Genomic DNA, 22,686 nt, shown 5'->3' with positions numbered 1-22,686 from the left:
GTAATATAAGATGCCTGGGTTTAGCTGTTATTTGGAACGTGTCTTGAAATTTCACTAAAACTTAGATGTTGTAGTTTCTACTGCCTAAAGGACCAACAACAACACAAACAAGAGCAGCACACAAACTTATTGTTGCACGTATTTTTTAATGATAGCACAAAGTTATTACATGTATACGATGCTCTGCAAAGTTGTGCATAGGCTCATTGCACAACCAAGCTAGTCTCTTATGTCATCGTTGTTGATGTCCTCAATCTGAACCCTCTGCAATCTGAATATGTCATTTTTTCTTTTTTCTTTTAATTGGTCTCTGAAGACTCGGTAATCAGGAGGCCAAGAAAATAAATATTTGGAAATGCATCAAAACCTATTCTTATTTTCAAAAACGTCCGTTTAGCCATTCTTCAAAATCTAGAGTCAAAGTTATCACTAATGATGACTTTGATCTCAGAGGCTTAAAGTTAGTCACACACAAAAGTGTGTCATCTGCATAGAGTTGTACGATTTAGAGACGTAGCTGCTTCCAGAGTGTTTTATCTCCGGTCTTAAATTATTCTCTTTAAACTACATTCTCAACATACTCAATCAATTAATATTATGTCCAAAGAAATTATTTATATTTATCTTCTGATGAATTATGTTTTGTCCATCTTTTAGCACTGGGACATCAAAGGATTTAATCACTGGCACGATTTGTCACTGCAAATACAAAGAAATAATTTTAATGTGAACTGAATGTGTAATCAGTTTACCATTATATCTAACTCTACCATAAAGCTCATATGTTCAACTTTTAATCAAAGGAACAAATATTTTCATAGATTTTCAATGAGAATAAAATGGACATTTTGTTTACAGAATCAGTCTTTGTTGGTGAGATAATGTGGACTCGTCTTATCTCCACAGTGCCTCGATGGGCGATCTACACCATCTTTGCAGCTGGCGGTCTGCTGATTCTGCTCTGCTGCCTGTGTGTCTGCATCAAGTGCTGCTGCAAAGGAAAGAAGAAAAAGAAGAAGAACGAGCAGATCGATCTGAAGGCGGTGAATGGAAAAACAACCACAGCCCTGGTGAGTGGCAGAGGCCAGAGTATCTGATATAAATTTGACTGATACACAACACAAAAACATAATGTATTCTATTGTTTTTTATTTCCACTGAACTGATTATAACTACACACTACAGACTACACATAAAAGATGGAAATAACCATTGGAATGTCTCACGTGTTACTTTTCAGCATGCTAAGGTATTCCTGGGCTTTGCCAACCCTCAAGAATTCCTGTGAAAAGACCTTGGTTAATGACAGGCTCCTTGTAAACTGGACAGATATTAGTTGCTGAACAGTTTAGTTACTTTTTGGGTCAAGAAACAACTGGTCAGAACCTTTGACTCGATTTTACTTTTGATAGGTTTGAAAGCGCTCAGTGAAATAACGTTTTGGTAACTGCGAGGGTCGATGCCACTGACTCGTCTGTGGAGAATTTACTTTACAGCTGTGCATGTGCCACAGGAATGACTACTCGTTGTTGGGTCTCCAGTTGTCCATGTCCACAACAAACTACAATCAAGGTGTTAGGAACTGGCACGCACAACCTGTATTTTTACGTCACTGGGAACATGCAGTTGGCACTTTAGAGAAACCGTTGAGTCAACATGAGACTATGTTAAATAAGACCTGACACTAACAATTAATGCCATAAACTCATCAGGAAAATGTTCACTTAAGTTATTGATCAAGTAGAGCAGTAGAGTAATTTTAGCATAGTTCCAGTGACCCCTGCTGTCCTTTAGATGTAATGCACACTAGGACACCACATGACTTTATTTTTCAGACTCAAAGAACAGACTTGATGTTCTATGTTGTGTCGTTACTCTGGATTTATTTGGTTCTGGGTGTGACATAATTTTATTTTTTTAATTAAAAGTATACAACAGTTTTAGTTTAAAAGTTTAACATGGCTTTACCCCCTGAAAAGGCTTGGACAGCTAATGTGCTTCCTGTGCTCGTCTGACAGGTTCAGCCAGATGTGGCAGATGTTGATTATGGCTCAACCAAAAAGCAGAGAGGAAAGCTGCTCTACTCTCTGGAATATGATGGGCCTCTGTCTGAGGTGATTAAATGAATGTCTAATTGTTTACCTTTCATGCAGCGTTGCACTTCTATAATGTTGCATTCTTATTTTAAACATTTGAATGTGTGAAATTTGTTCAGCTCCTCTTTAGTTTTCAGCTGTGGTATGAGTCAATATCCATCTGTTTCCTGTCGACCTTTACAGCTCAAACTGGGGATCAAACAAGCCAGCAGCCTGATGGCCATGGACCTCGGAGGAACCTCAGACCCATATGTCAGAGTCTACATCCTCCCCGAAAAGAGCAAAACCTATGAAACCAAAGTGTTCAGGAGCACGCTGAACCCTGTCTTCAACGAGCAGTTCACCTTCCAGGTAGGACCTGGTGACTTGCCCTGTTTAGTTGCATTTGCTTAAAAAACAGTTATAATTAAAAATTGTTGTGTATGTGGTGAATTATTGAAGTTGAACATCAATGTTGCAAATCCTCAAAAAAGAAAGAGCTTCCAACCTTAGTTATATGCCCCCAGCTACCAAAGTCTACCCTCACGAAGTCGACAGCTGTGATGAAAGTGTTTGACTTTAACCGGTTTTCCAAACACGAAATCATCGGCGAGATCCGGGTGCAGCTCTGCAATGTTGATTGGAATCACATCATCGAGGAGTGGCAGGAGCTGGAAGCACCCGCCAAATTTGAGGTTTGCTTTCACACATTTCCTTATTCTTCATGGTCCAAGTGGTGGCATCTAGGAAGGATTTAATCAATTTTTGTCGAATGTATTTCCATATTCTTTAAGGATTCAGTTTCCTAATCCAAACCTCTTGTGTCATTCAAAAAGAAAAAGCAGTCATGTTGCTTCCTGGGACCAATAGTTGGATTAATGGCAGGATTAACAGTTTTTCAAGCTTGGTTTGTTTACTCTTCTCTTCATACTGTCAAAATCTATTCTGGTTTTCTATACTATACCCCAATACATTTTCTTGAGACACTAGCCTGTAGCGGAATCACTGATGCATCCTGAAACTAATTTCATTCAACTCAAAAATCTCAAAACAACCGATTGACACTTCCTGAAGGATCTGTCCCGGGACCTCTCCTATTAATAATCTACTTCCACTTGGTCTCTTCTCTTTTGTAAATTTGATATTAATTTCAATTTTTATGCTGATGACACCCAGCTTTACCTGTGCACCAAACCTCCCACCCACCTCTCTCTTTCGTTGCCTCAAGGAAATCAAATCCTGGGTCTCCAGGAACTTTATCAGATTGAATAGTGTTAAAACTGAGGTCCCCCTCATTGGCACCAAATCCAGGTTATAAAAGGTTCTCCTTTCTCGGTTCCCCCCTCCTCTCAGGTTAGAGTCATCAGATGCTTTCTCCTACCTGACATCTCCTGCCTGACTCTCTCCACTTTCAAATCCCAACACATTTCTCTAAAGTGACTTACTCTTTCTGACCATCTTCCACCTGTCACATGCATCCTCTGTTCTTAATGATTTTTATATACTGCATATTTGTTTAATTCACTTTGACATTTTTCTTGGCTTTTTACATTTTTTTAAACTCTTCTAACCTTGAATATTTTGAAAGGCACTTAAGATAAAACGTATTATTCTTATTTTTATACTTGTTAGTAACATTATAGGTTTTGCAGGTTATCCAAGAGGAATGTGAATATTATTTAAATCATTTTGTACTGTCACTAGCACAAGGCTCTCATAATGGGTAGATGGTCACTTTCTCCTTCAGCTTCCTCCTTTTATTTGCATTTTTATTCATTTCAGTTTACTGAAATATATCAGAGCTGATTCAGTTTGTCAGAACTACAGATTTCTGTATGACGTTTGTGCTACAGGAAGAAAATCTAGGAGAGATCTGCTTCTCCCTGCGCTATGTTCCCTCTGCCAGCAAGCTGACTGTGGTAATCCTGGAGGCCAAAAACCTGAAGAGCATGGATGTTGGAGGATCCTCAGGTCAGACTGAAACGGGATCTTAATCAAAAATGTAACTTTTCAAAAACGCTCCAGCGTGCTAATTTACAGCAAATCCAAGAACACATTTGCTCTCCATTAAACCAACGGGTGATCACTGGAGGTGTAACAGAAGACAACACTGCCTCACAGTGGTTGACAGCAGTAACTACAGAAACAGTGAAGATTGGAGAAGTTTAGTCATTTCCATCTTCATATTGTGGGAGCTGTACTCGACTACAGCAGCTTCGTTTATCTTACACTGGGGTCTAATGCATCTTATCATAATATTTTTAGCTCCTCCCCCTTTAAACAAACTGTCTTCTTAAACAGGTTTGAGCAGTAATGCTTAAGTGCTGACCATGTTTAATTTAAACATCTAGCTGTATATTTATTTAAAGAAAGTCATAACGGATTATCTTAACTAAAAGGATGATTATCTAAAATTTCTTTATTGATGCAATTCAGACATGATTGCATCAATACTGTTACAGCTGTTACAATATTCATGTTTCTTGATTCCTGCTTACCTTATTATTTTACCCCATTAATTCTTCTCAGGTATTTTATGGAGGCATCATGCATCTGCATGAAGAAATACAGTTTATAGGTGCTCCGAGTGACTTTCCTCCATGCTGTGTTCGTAGATCCTTATGTGAAGATGCAGCTAGCTCTGGACAAAAGGAAGTGGAAGAAAAAAAAGACGTCTATCAAAAAGAAGACGCTGAACCCTTATTTCAACGAATCGTTCGTCTTTGACGTGTCACTGGATCAAATCCAGGTGAGTGTCACGACATCCTGGCTGAAGCAGATCTTTAACAATATTTGAGACGATCTGAAACAATAGACTGGTCATCGATATTAATTTTACATAAACACAAAACATTTTAACAGTAATTCTGGAGACATTTTGTGATGATGGTTTAGAATATAAAGAATATATATCAGCATAGATCCTGGATTGAACTAACTTGAGAATGTTTTCCTCTCTCCTGACATTTATACTTCTGCACTGGCTGACGCATACACTGTGTCAATAAAAATAAAATTCAACCTGCTATTTTTCCAGTCCTGGTCTAAGTGGTTACATAATACATGCCGCATTGTTGAGAAGGGAAACAGACTCCTGCCACTTTCACATGTTTGATAATTACTCTTTTACTGTTGTTCTGAGTGGCTGTGATTTTCTGATGAACATGGCGCACACACTTTTGTAAACCATCACACACTGAAGGCTTTAAGGTTTTCTACCTCTGGTGTAGGGATTCAGCTCCTTTCTCAAAGAAGAGCCTAATGCAGCCTAACACATAAAGGGATGATCCTCAGCTGTATGCAGTGAGGGAGGCAGCTTTTTAGTTTAACACTGTTATAAGACTGACACTTATTATAAGCACACAGTCACACTTGAGGTATCACATCAAACTAAAAAAAATGGATTGGTGCATCCCTGTGGAAAAATTTACTTCACTTCTTTTCAGTTTTATTTATACAGCACCAAATCCCAACAACAGTCGCCTCAGCGCTATATATGTTGTAAAGTAGACCCTACAATAATACATAAGAGAAAAAAAACCCAATCCTGTGACCCTATGAGCAGCACTTTGGCGACAGCGGGGAGGAAAAACTCCCTTTTAACAGGAAGAAACCTCCGGCAGAACCAGGCTCAGGGAGGGGCGGGGCCATCTGCTGTGATTGGTTGGAGGGGAGAAAGACAGCATAAAAGACATGCTGAGCCAGAGGTTAATAATAACTATTAATTACATGCAGAGAGGTGTATAAATACAAAGTAGGTGAAGAAGAAACACTCAGTGCATCATGGGAATCCCCCAGCAGCCTACACCTATTGCAGCATAACTAAGGGAGGATTCAGGGTCACCTGGTCCAGCCCTAACTATATGCTTTAGTAAAAAGGAAAGTTTGAAGCCTAATCTTAAAAGTAGAGATACTGTCTGTCTCCCATATTAAAGACTACCACTTTAATGCTGCGCTGATAGTGAGGCGACTTTAAATCTGAATCTCTTTCCTCAGAGGGTGAATCTGGTGGTCTCGGTGTGGGACCATGACGCCGTGACCAGGAATGATCCGATAGGGAAGATCTACCTGGGCTGTGATGCCACAGGGAACCAACTAAGGCACTGGGCCGACATGTTGTCCAACCCGCGACGGCCGGTGGCTCAGTGGCACAGCCTGCTGTCGGCCGAGCAGGTCAACTCCACTCTAACCCTGAAAAAGAAAATCCCCATCCCCAGCAAAATGAAGGAAAGCGCTCAGCAGTGGTACCCTAAATGAAACCATTTAAAAAAAAAAAAAAAGAGAGATTCAAATATTTTTGATAACCATTTCTCCCTTTGTTCTTCTGATATGGAAATTATTGAATAAGATTACTTTGTATTATACTGTATATTAAGATTTGTAATTATTATTTTTGGTATCAAATCAAAACATGCTAAAATATATTTTCTAACATTTATTTTTGCTTTATAAACACAGTTTAGCCTCTGTAAGATAGCTGTACTGAGTAATACAGTTAGGTCCATAGCTTCAGTACACACTTTCCCTCAGTACAACAACAACATGGTGGATTTTAAATCAAACAGTCAATATGTTCACTCATTATTCCAAGACAAATGAAGTGGATAAAAGAGTTGATTCCAAGTCTTGAACTTCTGAATGAGCCTCATTCAGTAAATGTTTTTACCCTGCGAAAGACACGAGCTCGCACGTGAAACTTCTGCCAGATTCATGACGAGTGGGCACCGGCATCGTTTGTGCTGGCTGTCTGCAATCTGCATACCATCACACTTATTTCTCTATATAAGGAAACAAGTTTATCTCAAAGTGAAACGGGGAGTGATGCTGCTGTAAAAGAGGGAAGAGGAGGAAAGCAGGAGAAAGGCTGACATAAATAAGTCATTTTTTTAATAAGATTATTACTACTAGTAGTAGAATTGCAATTCTTAGTACTAATCAGTATAAAGGTGTGTTTTTCTTGTGTTTTGTAATATAACCAGAGCTTCATCATTTGTTCATGCATGCAGTCTGGGGCAGTACTATATTTCTTCGTACCGTATGAACAAAGGTACAAAAATGTCAACAGCTCAGCAGCACTGTGAACACCATGCAAGACAACTGATGGTTGTGGAATTCTTTCTATGGTTAAAAACAACAGCTTTACAACAGCTTACCAAGCCAGGACCACTCTTAAGGAGGCAGGAGTATCTCTGTCAAGGTCTACAAACCAAAGATGTCTTACTGAATGGAAATACAGAAAGTTTAGGACACGCTGCAAAGCACTGGGTGGCACTCAAGGCCACCCTCTGTGATCAGACTCTGACAAAATGCTACAAAACCGATCGGACTACATTTTACAGTGCAAAAGGATGATGACCCAAGGCTGACTGCAAAAGAAGCGACCCACGAGTTTGTCAAAGCAAAGAAATGGGGATATTCTTCAATTCGCCAAGTCAGTTACCCGAGCTCGATTCAGCAGAGCAGCTTGGGTGTAATTCCTAAACACTTAATGCAATATTTTTGTTAAAGCCGTTGGATTAAAGCTGAACTTCTCCACTTCAACCACATCTTCACTGTTTGATTTCAAATCCCCTGTAGGCAAAGGCAAAATTGCAGTTGTTGTGCCGGTTTCTAAATACTAATGGACCTGGAAATGCATATCATTATTTCTTATGTAAACACACTGAAAGTGAAATGTATTTTAGTCTACAAAACACAAAAAATGTTTTTATTAAGAAAAGATCTTGTTAACTTTCTACACAGTTGGAATATGATCTAAAAGCTAGAAACAATCGTTTATGGACAAACAAGTCTGAGACTCTCACTCGTCTCCCCTGACAGACGACGACTCAAACAAAAACTGAGCTCAATCAAGCCGAGTTCAGCAGGTGCCTTCTCCTGCTGGCTCAGGCCTCCAGAGACCGTCCTCATTAAATGCTCTGTGAATGCACAGCTCAGTGCATTCACAAAACGGGAGATTTTCACTCTGTCAGCATCTGATGTTAAAACATCAACTACGACGAGCCTCTGTTGACTTGAAACTTTGATTTCATAAGCAAAAATGACCCTACCTCTAATAAAGTTTGAAAACATTAGAAGATACTGGCTTTGAGTGATATAGACGCTTCAGCTACAGATTGTTTGTTTGTTGGATATTTAATGTTTCTCCAGGATCAGCTGAAGCGATATGGCTTCATGATGTAAGACGATGGGTCTAAAATGGATTCGGGCTGCTCTGTGGTTCAAGACAAAAAAAGACGCCATCATCTCGCAGCGTTTCAAACCTTAACTACAATCGATGGAGTTTAGCTTATTGCTTACAATGCTGAATACAAATAATTATTTTAAGAGGATTTCTTTTTTCAGAACTTTCAAGGGAACTTCAGAAAACGTTCCCTGAAAGTTATTTCGGGAAACCTTCAGAGCACCTTCAGGGGACCTTTCTGAAGGTTATTCTGCAAAGCTCCCAAGACCTTACGAGGACCCTAATCTCAACAGTCCCTTTTAAAGGTGCACTATGGGGCAGAGCACCTGGAGGACCTTCTGTTGAACTTCTACAACCCTTTAATCCCAATTGTTATGTTGTCACATCGTCAAAGGACCTGCCTTAATGTTCTCCGGTTGTGTGAAAAGCCCAGAGGGCCTTCGGAGAACTCAGTAGTATTTTTTGGAGAACTTCAGGAAGCAAGAGCTTGTAGGTTCACAGGGCAAAGGAAGAACAATCCTTATCAGAGTGGGAACGAGCTCAAGAAAGTCACCCTAGATTGACTGATTAATTTCTTTCGTTCATCCATCCATCCCCCTACAATCGCCACTTACTTTCTCCTTTGCTCTTGTCATAATTACCACAGCCGCTAGAGTGTACCATCACAATAAGCTTCAATAACAAATGATCTACGGGCTTGTATTTTACTGGTCAACATTATATTGCTGCTACCTCAGAGGGTGATTTACAGGAGGCCAGTGAAGGCTCAACAGACCTGATAGGGACGAGCCAAGAAGCTTGGAAGCTCTCTTTGAAGTGTAAATGTCCCACCCACTTAAGGACACACAAGATCTTCTCTCCACTTTCTGTCACCTGCAGATGACACTGAGATGACAATGGAAGGACACATTTGTAGTCTGAGCATTAGTGATTTTATTCTGTCTCATTAAAAATAAACGTTAATGAATAACGGGAACATCAGTTGAAGGAATACAAGTCGGAAAAAAATATTGCCGCACATTTTTCAAACTAACCTGTCATTACTAGTGCAATTTTCTGTTAGGGCATCAGCAGCAACAGAGCCAGCTGATGAAGCTGATTAGGATTGGCCTGGCTCTGGGGTCTCTGGAGCCCCTACAGGTGTTTCCTGGGCAAAGATTGTTGCTGAACATACTGGACAACACCTCACATCCCCTAAAGGACCTACCGGTCAAACAGCAAAGTGTGTTCAGCAGCATCCTCCTTCAACTCTGCTGCAATTACAACAAAAATCTTACTCACTCCACCTAAAATGGGGGATTTGTGTCTTCTCCGAGCAGCGATCTTTGACTTGTTAGACGGATTTGCAAACCTTTACACCAGGGGTCCCCAATCCCGGTCAACGAGGGCTGGTGTCCCTGCAGGTTTTAGATTTCATCCTGGGTCAACACACCTGAATCACATGATTAGCTCATTGCCAGGCCTTTGGAGAACTTCAAGACACGTTGAGCAGGTCATTTATCCATTTAAATCAGCTGTCATGGATCAAGGACACATCTAAAACCTGCAGGACACCGGCCCTCCTGGACTGGGACTGGGGACCCCTGCTTTACACTAAGCCACTAATGCAAGAACTCTCTCTCTATACCTTAATGTAACATCATGCAGTATTTTGTCATTTATTCCTTTTTAATTACAGTGGCTTCTGTGTATTTACTTTCCTTGCTTTATCTCCATCATGCCATTTGTTGTGTTTGTACTTGGTGTGAATTTGCTCTCTGTTTCACTTTCTCTCACCTGGTTGAGCAGGTGACCCATGTGCTGAAGTACAGAAGGCTAGATACCTGGGTTTGAGTGTCTGCCGGGCTGCTTCCTCTGTGTCATTCTCCTGCACTGTCTCACTACACTTTCCTATCCAATAAAGGTAATAAATAAATGAAGTTAAACAAACAAAAATTCTGATCCACAGGAGTCAAAATGGGACAGCTTTTATATTTTACCTCCTTAACAAAGGCCTTAAATATGAAAATGATCCATTAAAGGGTTCCTAATCTGCTTCAGACTCACCTATAACGTAACAATTAAACTAATGTAGCTCTCAGAATTTTGCTAAGGGGCCTCGAGTCAAAAACAATCTTTTTCTTATTTTGTGTCAATATTCTGTTCCAGTGGTGGACATTCGTGCTTATTAAAATCACTAACTGGTGATGAATCCCATCCCTTTTCAGTAATAATTAAAATGTACCCAAAATACCACACATTTTAATTATTATTTTGAATAACAATTCATTCTATAATAAAAAAATATCAGTGTTATCTGTGTTTGAAGTCGATGAATTGTTAATAAAGGTGCAAAAGTAAACTGGAGAATAAACTGGAATCACCTGTTTGCGAGAAATTCAGTGTCTCCTGATCAGCTTAAACCAGCCATGGCCTTCATTGTCCGGCTTATCTCCTGTGAATTTACCCTCCTGCTTATTGACAAAGGCGGCTGGATACACTCACACTTCATTATGGAGAGCAGTGACATCAGCAGATCGGTGGGTTACCAGGTTACCTGAAGAGAAGCCCAGACCATCCAATTAAAGCATACGAAGAAGAAGAACAGGATCAACTCTGCTTTCAGACGAAACTGCTTCAGTCATTGAGTCTGAGAAACAGCTGCAGCCTGCGTCTCTCTCTCTCTCTCACACACACACACGGTGAGTAGATCCAATAAACTTATGCTACAGACTTCACTTTAGACGTCATCTGACCATTTCTGCCATAAATGTGAATTTATATTTATTTAGTGAAATATTTGGAACTTTAAACGAATGTTTCCATCTTTAATCCTTAATTCTTTTGTAAGGTTTTGTCTTTGTTTAACTAGACACAACCACAAAATATACTCTGGATTACATAAAAAATAGAACGAAATAGTCAAATAGATCTAATAGATCTTAAGGAAAGCTATGGTACAATGAGCTACTGGTAGATTAAGCACCTAACAAAGACTAGTTCACTGGTAACCTGTTCAGGGTTAACGACATTTACAACTAAGCCTTTAAACAAAATATCTGCGCGTTTCATTGAAATAGTACGCATGGAAGAACAAAATAGTTACAATGGATCACTCAACAGCAAGAACAATATTTTAAAAAATGATTTACTTAATTATATATGCTATGAGACAGACAACGGTGACAAAGACGGCTCAACTAGTTTATTTTCAGTGATAAATGATCCAATGATTCTACAAAGAGCGAGGAAAATTAGCGGTTCAAAAACCAGTAGACGGGATGAAAGTGTGTAATACACTAACCGAATAATATTATAAGCGCAGATCTCCCTGAAAACAGCAAGTCCTTTCAGGTGTGATTTTGATACAAGGGAGGGATAACTCTTCTATTAGGAGCTGCTATTAGAAACTATTCCACCGAAATCTAAGTGTAACAGCTGACCCGTGTGACGTGCAGAACAACTGTAAATAATATTTCGCATAATATTGTAAATAAGTGTGTTGATGAAAGGAATGTTACTGTGCCACACGCGTAAATGCGCGCATCGCTCTTTTCACGTATCGGTTTCCAGCAGTCGCGTTAGTGCGTTTTGACAGACATTTCACTTTGGTTCAAAACAGATTCAATATGATGAGTCCATCAGCGCGTGCGCATTGCTGAGAAAATATTCCAGCTCAGTTCTGCTCTGTTTCGGTGAGTTTTATTACTACAGATGCAGAATTATGCTCAGCTCCGAAGACTCAGTGTGAGGGCTGAGTGAAGAGCTGCAGGACAAAGCCAAAGCAGAATCAGACATGCTTTTGTGGCATGCCGCAAAGTGAATCAGAATTGCGTGAATTATTTAAATATGTCTCCCAAGATTTTGTGAAAAATACCCATAAGCACGCCTTTCGGTAGCAAAGCTACAGAAGAGGATGAGGGCCACGGGGGGGGGGGGAATACTGAAGTGAAGTAGGATGCGCATTTTGAAGTCAGCTCACGTGAGGATTTTGGCAGTTCTCCCGCTCATGTTTTCCATTAAGGTTTTTTTTTTAGAAAGTGAATTGGAAAAGATTATGAGGTTATTTTGGGTTTTTTGTTGTTGCTTTTCCCACTGCCCTGGGACTCACTGGAGTCACAATTTAATGAAAGCCTACAAAATTTGCGTTCCTTAGTCCCCGGGTTTTGTCTCGCAGGGAATTTCTATTGCGTATAATTGCTTGCTGTTAATCTAGTTTTGCAAATACACCGTATAATTTACTCAGATAATACGCATTCGTATTTGTTTAAAGGTTAAAGGTTGTCATTAAGCGGGGTAAATCCTGCAAGGCCAATCCCAGGACAACAATTCCCATGGACTGAAGCCGGCGCGCTCACGGTGCTGATGCTGCTGCTGGTTAGCCAGGCAGCTAATCACTGAAGCTCCGGATAAATGGTCACATTTACGGCGTTTAACATCCACGTTAACCCGCGTTGTGTGGCGGCAGATGGACGCATAATATCGTGTGCATGTTCTTGTTGTCGTTTCGTGTGATGGAGCTGTGCCACCCGTGTACGAGCCGTGAGCAACGGATACTTGTGCAGTCTACGGTTAGCTCGCTAACGCTCCGGGGATTTTTAAGGTTTACTGTGGTTAATGGCTCTAGTCGTCAAGCTGTCGTGAGCGAGCCCTGGTTTGCTGCAGCTTCGCTTCCCCACTAGGATTACCTGACGGTCAGAGCCTCCACCAGCTCCACGATATGACTCACACACAGTGAGCCGACCAGCTGGCTGGATGGCTAGCTCTTTCGTTAGCTGCTAACCTAGGCGGTGATGCTAGCAGCCGTTCGGGTGTCGGTACCGCCAACTATCTGAAGCCATGTCTGCCCGATGTAGCTGATGTGTTGCTCGGCTTGCCAAAAGATGAAGGGCCGGGGTTATGATGCGCCTCTCCCTGCAGGAGGCGGAACATGGATGCAGAGGAAGAGCGGAGTGCACACAAAGTTTTGGATCCAATGGTGCCCTGCAGGCAGAACGGAAGGATCGGTAAGACTGGTGCCGCTGTCCTTTTTTTTTTTTTTAAATATCTCCTCTGTGTTTTGTTAAGTTCTGTGTAAGGTGACCTCTCTGTCTGTGCGCAGGTACTTTGAGAACTCTCCACCGCCTGCTGAAAACCCAGAACACACTGCAGATTCAGTCCATCACCCGCTCAGAATGTGCTGGTAGGTCAAATCCTGCATGGGCAGAAGTTCCCTTATTCACAAGGTGTCATTAACGGTACTTCCAGGTCATTAAAAACCAGCTGATTAAGATTTAGTTGATTAGCAGATTTTAAAAGGAGGGAGCAGCAAATCCCAGCCTTCTTTTTCCTGATTTCAAACTTGTGGACAAACAGAAGGAACAAGTCCTGGGCTTGAATAACGTTCCACATTTTTTCTGATGGATGTAAGTAAGATACAAACCTGTAAAAGTTGTGCAGAATCTCATGGTCTGCAGCTGGGGTGGCAAAGTCAATTTATATGCAGCATAAGTCCAGTTTGAGCTCAGACGGGCTTTATAGTTATTTTTTTTTTTAAATATATAAAGTTCTAATAAACATAAATGGTGAAAGTCAAAGTATTTATCTGTTCTAAAGAAATTGAAGTATGTACTAAACCCAAAAATCGAGCTATGAACCCGGTTTCCCTCCTTCATTGTCCAACTGTCCTGTTGACCTCCTGTGCGCTTGGCAGTAACATCTTTGCTGGCAGTGACGTCCACTCTCCCCACACAGAGTGACAGAAGCACACGCCCGGGAGAATACATGTGCATTAGCACAGATAGAATAGTATCTTTGCAAACAGTGAAGTTCCAATTTAAAACTGAAACTATTACAGATAGAAACACCTTCTTCTGTTGTCTCTCGGTTTTAGGCAGGAAACTGCAAAGAGGTAGATTAAATTAAATATGAATCTAATAATATAATTGATTTCAAATCTTCAGTTCACAAACTGTCTGTGTAAAACTAGTATGAACTACAGCGTAGTTTTGGAGAAGTGTTTCATCCTTCATTCCTCAACTTGACTTTAAACCTTTGGAGTGTTTGCAGATTTGGGGAAAATGGTACCGTAACACTAGGGCTGCACAATTAATCGTTAGAAAATCACGATCTCAATTCATACTTATGTGCGATCTCATTTCCAAGTGACAATGATTTTTAAAAGAAAAAAAAAGTAAAAGATGACGATTGTACTGCATTTTGATCCTGGACATAAGCTGCATGAAAACAAGCGCTCACTCTTCCTGCTCAACAAATGACAAGGGCGGAGCCTTATACCACAATACAGAAGTCAGCTGGCAGGGGAAAAAAACAACGGAGAGCACCTGAGAGATGAGGAAGCTGTAAAGGCCAAGAAAGTGACAGGAGAAAATCCGTCCCGGTCAACCACCCAAACATCAATAACGGGAACCTACAGCGCTTCTCTATACCCGTCGAACTCCCGCAGGCACAAAGAAATTACGGAGGCTATCACTTATCACCTGACCAAAGATATGGCTCCCATCAACACTGTGCAAAACGAGGGATTTAGGAAAATGATCAACACCCTAGACAAACGCTACACAGTGCCGTCCCGCAACAATTTTTCTATTGTTGCACTACCTGCTCTATACACGCAGCGTCGAGCAACGGTGGAGACGGAATTTCAAGCAGTACAACATTTTGCGGCAACGACAAAACGTGAGACATTTGTTGTTTTTGTGTTCAGTCTCAACTGTTACGAAGTTGATGTGCAGTTAATAAGTGCAATAAATATTTATATTGGAAAAGAAAATCGTGATCTCAGTTCTAAGCCAAAAAATCGTGATTCTCATTTTATGCAAAATCGTGCAGCCCTACGTAACACACAATTTTAAACTGTTGTCTGTGAATGAGAATTCTTTTCATGTCGTCTCCACAAATACCGGAGAGGAGAAGTTCTGTTGTTTGCCTTTTGATCTCACATGCGGCCTCCTGGGTGTTTCAGGTTCCTGTCCGAATCTAATGATGAGTAGGAGCGAGCATGCCGATGCAAGGCCCGTGCCCGTGGCCCTCACCCCCCAGCTCCCTGCCAGAGCCCACCGGCCTCTCTGTGTGTCGGTGTCCTCCGACAGCAGCGGACGCTTCAAGGCTCTGGAGACGCAGGAGTGGAAGAACAACCTCAAAGCTCAGGTACACAAACATCTGCTGCTATGTCCTCAGCAGGAGTTGAGGTACATCTGGATCCTGAAACATCTTCATATTAAAAAAAAAACGGCGTTTCTAAAAGAATGAGTTTGCAACTGTGGACTAGTGTTCACATACAAAAATAGGCACATCTATGCTTTTATTTCTATAACTAAATACTATATTAATCAATTAAAGAACAACAAGAAAATAATGAAAAGAAGTAGGAACATTTTGGAAATCTTGCTGAAAATATTTGAATAAACTGAAAGTAGAACAGATGCGTCTGGGTGATGGATGTTGTCTTAATAAATCAATCTGATAGCAGGGTAGGTCACAGAAGATGCTGATTAGTTTCCTCTTTTTCTAGCAGAAAGGTGACAGGGTTCTTAAAGCTTGCGGCTGTATTTCTACTTCAGTAGATCCAAATGAAACTCCATGTGGAGTTTAACTCCTCGCAGCGTGGAAGGGTGTAGAGAAAGGATTTCAAATGGGTCCATATCATATGTTGGAAGCACTGAGGAATCTGTGTTTCCTGGCTTTTTTATGAAGGGGGGAGCAGGCACTGCTATGGACTTCTCAGGTCTGGTTGGTGTGACAACCTACTGTGAGAGTTGTTATCCATGTTTCATTTGTGTCTGTGTTGCAGATGGAGAAGGCTCACAGTGCAGGAGCAGCCAGCAGCACGGGTTCTCTGGAACGAGCGTCCCTGTTCTGCGCCTCTGCTTCTACCACAGTGTCCTGCTCCGGCCTGTCCAGCCCTGTGGAGATACTCAACAAGAGCAAGTCCTCCAGCCGCTTCTCTCTCTTCTCGCCGCCCTGGAACAGCAGCTCAGAGTCCGACTCCAACCCGCCGTCCCGCTCCGGCTCTAAGAAGCTCCGCAACTACAGCCGGAGAGCCGCCACGGGGCCGGCCGGAGCGAGGGGCCCTGATACGCCAGAGCCCAAACCCAGTGGTCCCGAACACTTCCAATACTCGGAGCCCGTCATCTCCAAGGTGACCGATTACATCTATGTCGGCAACCTAAACGCAGCGTACAATGGCCGTACGCTGTGCCGCAACAACATCGATAGCATCATCGACATGAGCAGTGCTCCAGGAGAATCGGCCCCCTCCCTTAGCCTCATACCCTGCACCTGCTCTCGTGGCGCTCGCCACAGCTGGTCCCGCCTCAAAGTGGACATCGGAGATGTGCCGGACGCTCTGGGCGATGGCCCGTCGCTGAAGCAGCGCTGTTTCGAGGACATCAACGAGTGCATCAACGCCTCCACGGAGAAGCGGAAGCGCGTCCTGGTCCACTGTCGGGACGGCTACTCTCTGGCGCCCACATGCATCATCCAGTACCTGATGGTGAAGCAGAACATGAGGCTGATCGCTGCCTATGAGCTGCTGAGGGCCAAGTACCCTGTCAACATCAGAGAGTGCCACCAAAACGTCCTTGTGAGCCTGGAGAGGGCGCTGCGGCCCGGCGGAAACATTGACCCTGAGTGCTTCAAACAGGCCATCTCACGCAAAGTGGCGTGGACCTGATTTTGTTTCCCATCATGCTCAGCTGCTGCTCGACGCCCTCTCTGCTCCTCCCACAGTATTGGATCCTTTCATACAGACAACCAAGGGCAGCTGTAGACTGATCACATGGATATTATTGTCCCCACTTGTGGTTGTGAGAATTTGATGTATTTCCTCTTCAGACCTGTAAATGTGACCTGGCCGTGATTTCCTCCTTCATACTCGCCAAATAGGAGACGCAATAGACTTTGCTGTAGTGTGCAAAGCTTCTCGGTATAACAGTGTGATAGTGTTGGCTGTATAGTTGATATAGTCCTGCTTCAGTTCTGTGCCACACCGTCGTGTTGCTGTTCTATATCAGGGGAATTTCTTACCGGGTGATCTCAGGAGATTATTGATGTCATACTAGAACCGTGTCAGTGGTCGTTAGATTATCCTGCAGCTTCGTTCACACGTGGAATCAAAAATGCAGCTCGGAGAGTTGGGAAGGGGTCCGCAACAGGTCCAAAAGGGTTATAAAGCCGTTGCACGTTCACGTTATGCATCCAGCTGGCACCACGGCCACTGTAGGAGCTCTTCCACTTCCTGTTAATCCCATTGCACCGATGTTTGCTGCAGATCAGACGAGAGCGCATAAGAGTTAATGGAACCAAAAGGCTAAAATGGTTATGTCCCCACAAGAGCCCACATTTGATTTTAACTTTGAAAAATGGTGAACGGATAATGATAAAGTCTCTGAACTTGAATAAAACGCGTTTATGTCTTTTAAGAAGCCGATCTGGTCCATAAAATAGATTGGTCCCGATTGGTCAGATAAGGATGTCTGATAGGATAGCACCCATTTCTAAACAATAACTTGATAGTTTAACCCCCAAACAGGCTCTTCCATGTTTGTATAAGTAGCAGCCGTGCTGTGACGTCTCTAATACTCACAGAAATGCCTTTTTAAACTCAAATATATAGTTTGTGTGTTCTTTATTTTTCTTAAAATCAAGATTAACATTTCCCGATGAAAAATACTTATTCAGCAAAATTGATCTCGGAGGGCTGCATCATTTTGGGCTATTGCCCAGGTTCAGTAAGACGAGCACCAGAGCGTGGTACAACTCGTAACTGTAGCTCAGTGCAACTAAAAGCAAGGACGCACTTGCTGGATGAGCAAAGTTGAACTACAAAAATCAAACCAATTGCAGATTGAGTCGGGTTATCGCAAATATGTTTGCCCAATTGCTCAGCCTAGAGTTTGCCTTTTATGGACGACTCAATAAAGCAAAGTATGCCTGGATGCACAAAAACACTGCTGCATGTTGAAAACGACCTTTCAGGTGTAACCTAGTCGTGTAAATCCAGTGTGACATCTCAGATGTGTTTCAGGTGGCGGTAATTCCACTGGTGAGACATGCAAGCCTGTAAAGGATGATTTTCTTTCTCGCTTTAAGATGTGAAATAACTGTAGAAGCAAGCGACCACGTGGAACGTCTTACAACATGGACTCTGTTACCAGCCTGAATATTGGGCGAGTGCTGTAATGTATCTGTTTAGTGCCCTTTTTACACGACTCATTTTACGTAAAGACAGCCCAAAAGGTTTAGTAGAACTAATAGAAAAAAGACAGCAATGTCCTGATAAAATAACTGTTGCTGTGTGTAAATGAGGTCACCTGTGATTCAGTACTCTCCCACTAGTACATTAGTTTCTCAGCGAGTTAACCCAGCGCAGCGTCACTTTGCGTTGTCTATATGCACATTACAAAACCTAAAGATGCAACAAACTGGAATTGCACCAGTAGGGGTTGAAAATTCCTTCAGCTGTGCTTGGAATGGCCATGGCTTTCAAATATTTGAATGCTTATTAAATTCTAAGTGTATCTGTTATCTTCAAATACATATTTTCCCCTATTTTTGTTTTTTCTAGTGAGCTACTGTAACATGTTACTACTATGTGCAGATGGCTATAAGACGTAGTTGGTGGTCACCATTAAACAACTAAATAGACTAAAGGTCGGCCAGAGCTCATGTTGTGTAGGAAAGGTCGGACCGTTCAGCAGAAGCTGCTCACGAGTCTTCTGTTAATTATTTTAGCTCATTGACTTTAATTATGCACTGCATAGAAACGTGTATGTATATCAGTGGATTTATACTTCTGCTCTCCATGTATGTAGTTTCTGCAAACCCTCTACTGTAACACATTGAATTGATGCAGTGGCGTGGAAGGCAGTGATTCAGCTCTATGAGAATGGTATAGAATTGTTTTACTAAGTAAGTCCACTGCAAAGTCCACCAGGTAGAGCTAACATGTCGCAAGCTAGCCACAACTGCACACAGTCGTTTGAGAAATCATCACTCTTTGCTTAGAAATGTCCACCCTAGTTTTTACCCAGAGAACCTCTTCACAAATTTACTGTCTAAGGTTTAATGTGAGCTGCAGACTTGGGCTGATGCTGGAGATCCATTTAAGAAAAAGTTTTAGTGCCAACTGTAACCTGCCATCAGGTTCATGTAGACTTTTGGGCAAAGTGAGGAGGCATTGCTTGTTTGGAGATCTATAGCTGATAAAGTCTTAGTTTGGAGTGTCATAGTAGATGAAATATGGACTTGGGTTGAAACCCAAACAAACCGTCTGTACTCCAGCCAATGGAGGACATGCATGCTTTTTGTTATCTTTAGATCTACAGCCGCTTCCTGGATTATGTTGCAGTTTCATCTTCTTCTGTCTTAAAAGGGAACTTTTGCACATGGACACTTTGTGTTGCTTCTGACCTTTTTGTGCCGTTATCTATCTTTTGTGTGCTTATTTTTTATTTATTTTTTCCCCCCGCTGAGGTCATACTCGACAGGATGAACGGTCCCTCTTGTCCTCTGTGAGGAAGACTTGAGCCTCGTTTTTAGTGACAGTTCGCTGAAATGTCTTTAGGAGCGTGGCTCTGTGAATTTGAACTTTGGTGTGCGGTGAAGTTGAGTGACATGCATCTCTTATCAGTATTAGTGCACCATCATTGCTGAACTGCGATTCGGGGTTTATGGATGGCAAGAGGTAATTTTTTTTTTTCTTTACTTTTTCGCTCCACTGCTTACAGAACTGTCTAAAAAGAAGAGTATTAAAGTTTCCCTGTGAATGTTTAAAGACACTTAACATGACTGAGTTTCACAATGAGGGAAAAATGAGACCATGTTCATTAAAAGTAACCAGATGAAGGTGTTAATAGTAGTCAGGGCTTTGAAGTCATGAGTCTTTCACCTGTCAAATTCTTCTTAACCTACAAATATTTTGTTAAATGTCAGAAAATGGTGAAAATGACCTTTTCAGAGGTACTGTTTTGTCTTTAAAGGTACCCTTTTTATTTACCATTTGCAAATGTCACCACCAGGGAGCAGCTTTTTAACAGCAGGTGTATTAAAACATGTTCAGATGTGTGCTGCTGTTCGTTAAACTTCCAACGTTTCTCTCAGCCCCGTTTCCTCTAGACGATTTGCATTTTACCAGGTTAGCTGTGGGAATCTGCTCTTGGGTAACTCGCTGTGCCATCCTGTGGTACTACACGAAACAACGGCACAGGCCTGTTTTAACATCAGTTGATGTCGCTTCAACACAGTACACAGATATGTTTGACAAATTCAAAGCAGTTGCTTCTTTACATTCTGTGGGTGTAGTTGGTTTTTAAGTAAATATATAAGCAGCCTTAATGCCTCAGCTGTGAAAGGCTGATGGTGTATTGTCATCACACCAAATTTCTGAAGTCAAGTTTTATAGCTGTATCTAATAAAAATCTTGTATAAGTTTGAATCACAGTGACCTTGACCTGAAGGTCAGAGGTCAGCTTTTCTGAAAATCATCTAGGAATTTGAAGTTTATACAATAGACACATCTACTAAGAGGCTAAAGGGATAGCACTGGCAATTGCCTTTTTTTGCGTGTGTTAAATTAATGAATTTAGAAGTACCTCTAAACACAAAAAACATTTGCACCAGGAAAGCATCACCATTTCTTGCTGTAATTACTTTAGTTATATCTTTAATGCTTACACAGGCGTGTATATCAAAAATAGTAAGTATTGTGGAGGACCAGAACTGCCAAAATTAAAAATGAAATAATGACTCAGTAAAGTGTTAAAAATATTAAAATCAAATGTAGGCTTCATTTCATAAACTGTGACATTAATTCATATCTTTGTTTCCTAAACTTACCGTTTTTCGATTTTCCTTTTCATTCAATTTTAAGTTTCATTTGGGGGTTTTCAGGCCTTTGATTAGACAGTGTAGTACAGAGGAAAGAAGGATGAGAGGAAGCGACACATCAAATGACCTGGGACATACCACTGAAATGAACAAAACAAAATCAAAAAAACATAAGGAATTTTAAATTAATTGTAAAGGAAATAAAAAAAGTCATTTTTTAAATTATGTGCATTTTGATATTTTAGGTGTAATAACATAGATGTATATATGAGGTCTTTTATTTTTGATTAATTTGGTCTTCCATACATGCATCTGCTTGTAGTAATCATCTGTGAACTGTAGGAGGTAGAGCCAGGTGGAAGGACTTTTAAGGAGCCATACTGTTTGGATGTCAGTGAGTGAGCAGACGGTAACAAAGGTTGAACACTAGTGGGGATGTATTTACCACCCGCTCTCATCAATCAGCACTATCCTGCCCTCTCATTGGTAGGCGGCGCACTTGCTTGCCTCAAAGTTGAGGAAAGTGCTGAACCTTCCACTTCTCACCCCGAGCGGTTATTTTGCCAGTCATTGCTTGAAAAAGTTGAATGTCATTGAGTCTTGATGGTCTTTGGTCGCCACATCACTGCTAGCCTCTTCCTTTTTAGCCAATTTATTGAACCCTTGTACAAAAATATATATATTGTTAGGACAGAGTGTTAGCCATACAGAAATTAGCTCATTGCCAAATTCTCACTTAAATGGGGTGTAACATTGGATGGTCCATGTATTTTAGTAAGGGGGAAATGGACCAGTGTCCTTTGCAAAAAGTGTGAGAATTACTGGTTTCAATGTTGAAACCACTGCTGTGGGTATCATGGGAACTACCACAAGAAATTCACCAATGACTTCCATATTTAGCTCAGATTCTATCTGAAGTCTGTCAAAATGTGGGCTGGTTGTTAAATGGCATCAAGGCAGAACTGGTACTCCATCACTGCTGACTGGGTTTTATTTTGCTTGTAGTTTCATTTTTATTTTCATTTTTTCCATATATATATTTTTTTGGTGGGGGGGTCTTAGTCAAATTTGGTATCGGACAGGCCGCTACGGTCACAGTTCATGTGATGGAGTAGAATCTAAAAGTATGGTGCCTTCATTTGGAGTCATCTCATGAGCGTTCGTTGACATTTGCACACTTTGTATGACTTTAACTTCTAGATATCTTGTAAGATGTTGAATATTTTTGGATGTTTTATTTTGAAAAAGAAGAAAAAAGACATTTGTGTGACTCGTCCTTGCTGTGATATATTTGCAGACTTTAGTGTATAGTAGCGGTGAGACTGAAACGGATTCTATATTTGACAGATGTTTTGACGCTCGTGTAGTGGAAACGATCATCAACAGATTCTTTTTCTTTCTTTTTTTCCCCGTCGTCGTAAACTCTCGCCATCACAATCATCATATCAGACTGAATAGGTTTTCTAACTCGTTCTCTCAGGTGATTTCTCAGTATCCCAGAATGTTCTCAATGAATACGATGTGATTCAGAAATGTGAAGCAATGTATTTCTCATGTCGTGTTTATTAATCAGATTTAATTTGCACTGTTGAAATATTAAAGAAACTGATGTATCTAACA

General features: G+C 41.2%; 2 protein-coding genes and 1 long non-coding RNA gene across 6 annotated transcripts in view; 2 read left to right on the top strand and 1 right to left on the bottom strand.

The window, feature by feature from the left end:
• syt8 (synaptotagmin VIII) overlaps positions 1-8,163 on the top strand; it is a 13,748-nt gene extending 5,585 nt beyond the window's left edge. For both annotated transcript variants that reach the window (XM_086302057.1, XM_086302056.1), the window contains exons 4-10: positions 907-1,070; positions 2,019-2,114; positions 2,280-2,447; positions 2,603-2,770; positions 3,929-4,046; positions 4,691-4,824; positions 6,072-8,163. In XM_086302057.1, coding sequence (XP_086158183.1) covers positions 907-1,070; positions 2,019-2,114; positions 2,280-2,447; positions 2,603-2,770; positions 3,929-4,046; positions 4,691-4,824; positions 6,072-6,332 — 1,109 coding nt within the window. In that variant the 3' untranslated portion in view covers positions 6,333-8,163. The remainder of the gene's footprint in view (positions 1-906; positions 1,071-2,018; positions 2,115-2,279; positions 2,448-2,602; positions 2,771-3,928; positions 4,047-4,690; positions 4,825-6,071) is intronic.
• On the bottom strand, positions 161-13,393 carry LOC147326723 (uncharacterized). Of its 3 annotated transcripts, XR_015130496.1 has the most exons (7): positions 12,927-13,393; positions 10,623-10,795; positions 10,083-10,149; positions 9,294-9,462; positions 9,035-9,144; positions 4,574-4,716; positions 161-2,818 (listed from the first exon to the last, which is right to left on the bottom strand). It is a non-coding gene; the product is annotated as an uncharacterized LOC147326723 (long non-coding RNA). The 3 variants fall into 3 exon arrangements; XR_015130495.1 differs by having other exon boundaries at positions 161-4,716; positions 9,546-10,149; XR_015130494.1 differs by having other exon boundaries at positions 161-4,716.
• LOC147326722 (uncharacterized) lies at positions 12,182-22,686 on the top strand. Its single transcript, XM_086302058.1, has 4 exons — positions 12,182-13,244; positions 13,340-13,420; positions 15,203-15,387; positions 16,031-22,686. The coding sequence occupies exons 1-4, from the start codon at positions 13,169-13,171 to the stop codon at positions 16,910-16,912; spliced, it is 1,224 nt and encodes a 407-aa protein (XP_086158184.1). The 5' UTR covers positions 12,182-13,168; the 3' UTR covers positions 16,913-22,686.

This window comes from Aulonocara sp. 'chitande type north' Nkhata Bay, linkage group LG7 (assembly GCF_057382095.1).
Source record: "Aulonocara sp. 'chitande type north' Nkhata Bay isolate Kocher_YH1m ecotype deep benthic linkage group LG7, A_spYH_male_GT1.1, whole genome shotgun sequence".
Lineage (NCBI taxonomy): Eukaryota > Metazoa > Chordata > Actinopteri > Cichliformes > Cichlidae > Aulonocara > Aulonocara sp. 'chitande type north' Nkhata Bay.
Note: the sequence above shows the minus strand (reverse complement) of the source record. Positions and strands in the feature narration are given on the sequence as shown.

What these genes read in the sequence shown, in the direction of transcription:
- LOC147326722 (XM_086302058.1), top strand. Translation starts at nt 13,169, where the DNA reads ATGGATGCAGAGGAAGAGCGGAGTGCACACAAAGTTTTGGATCCAATG. An exon ending in CAGGCAGAACGGAAGGATCG is followed by an intron (nt 13,245 to 13,339) that starts GTAAGACTGGTG and finishes GTCTGTGCGCAG; the next exon opens with GTACTTTGAGAACTCTCCAC. An exon ending in AGAACAACCTCAAAGCTCAG is followed by an intron (nt 15,388 to 16,030) that starts GTACACAAACAT and finishes TCTGTGTTGCAG; the next exon opens with ATGGAGAAGGCTCACAGTGC.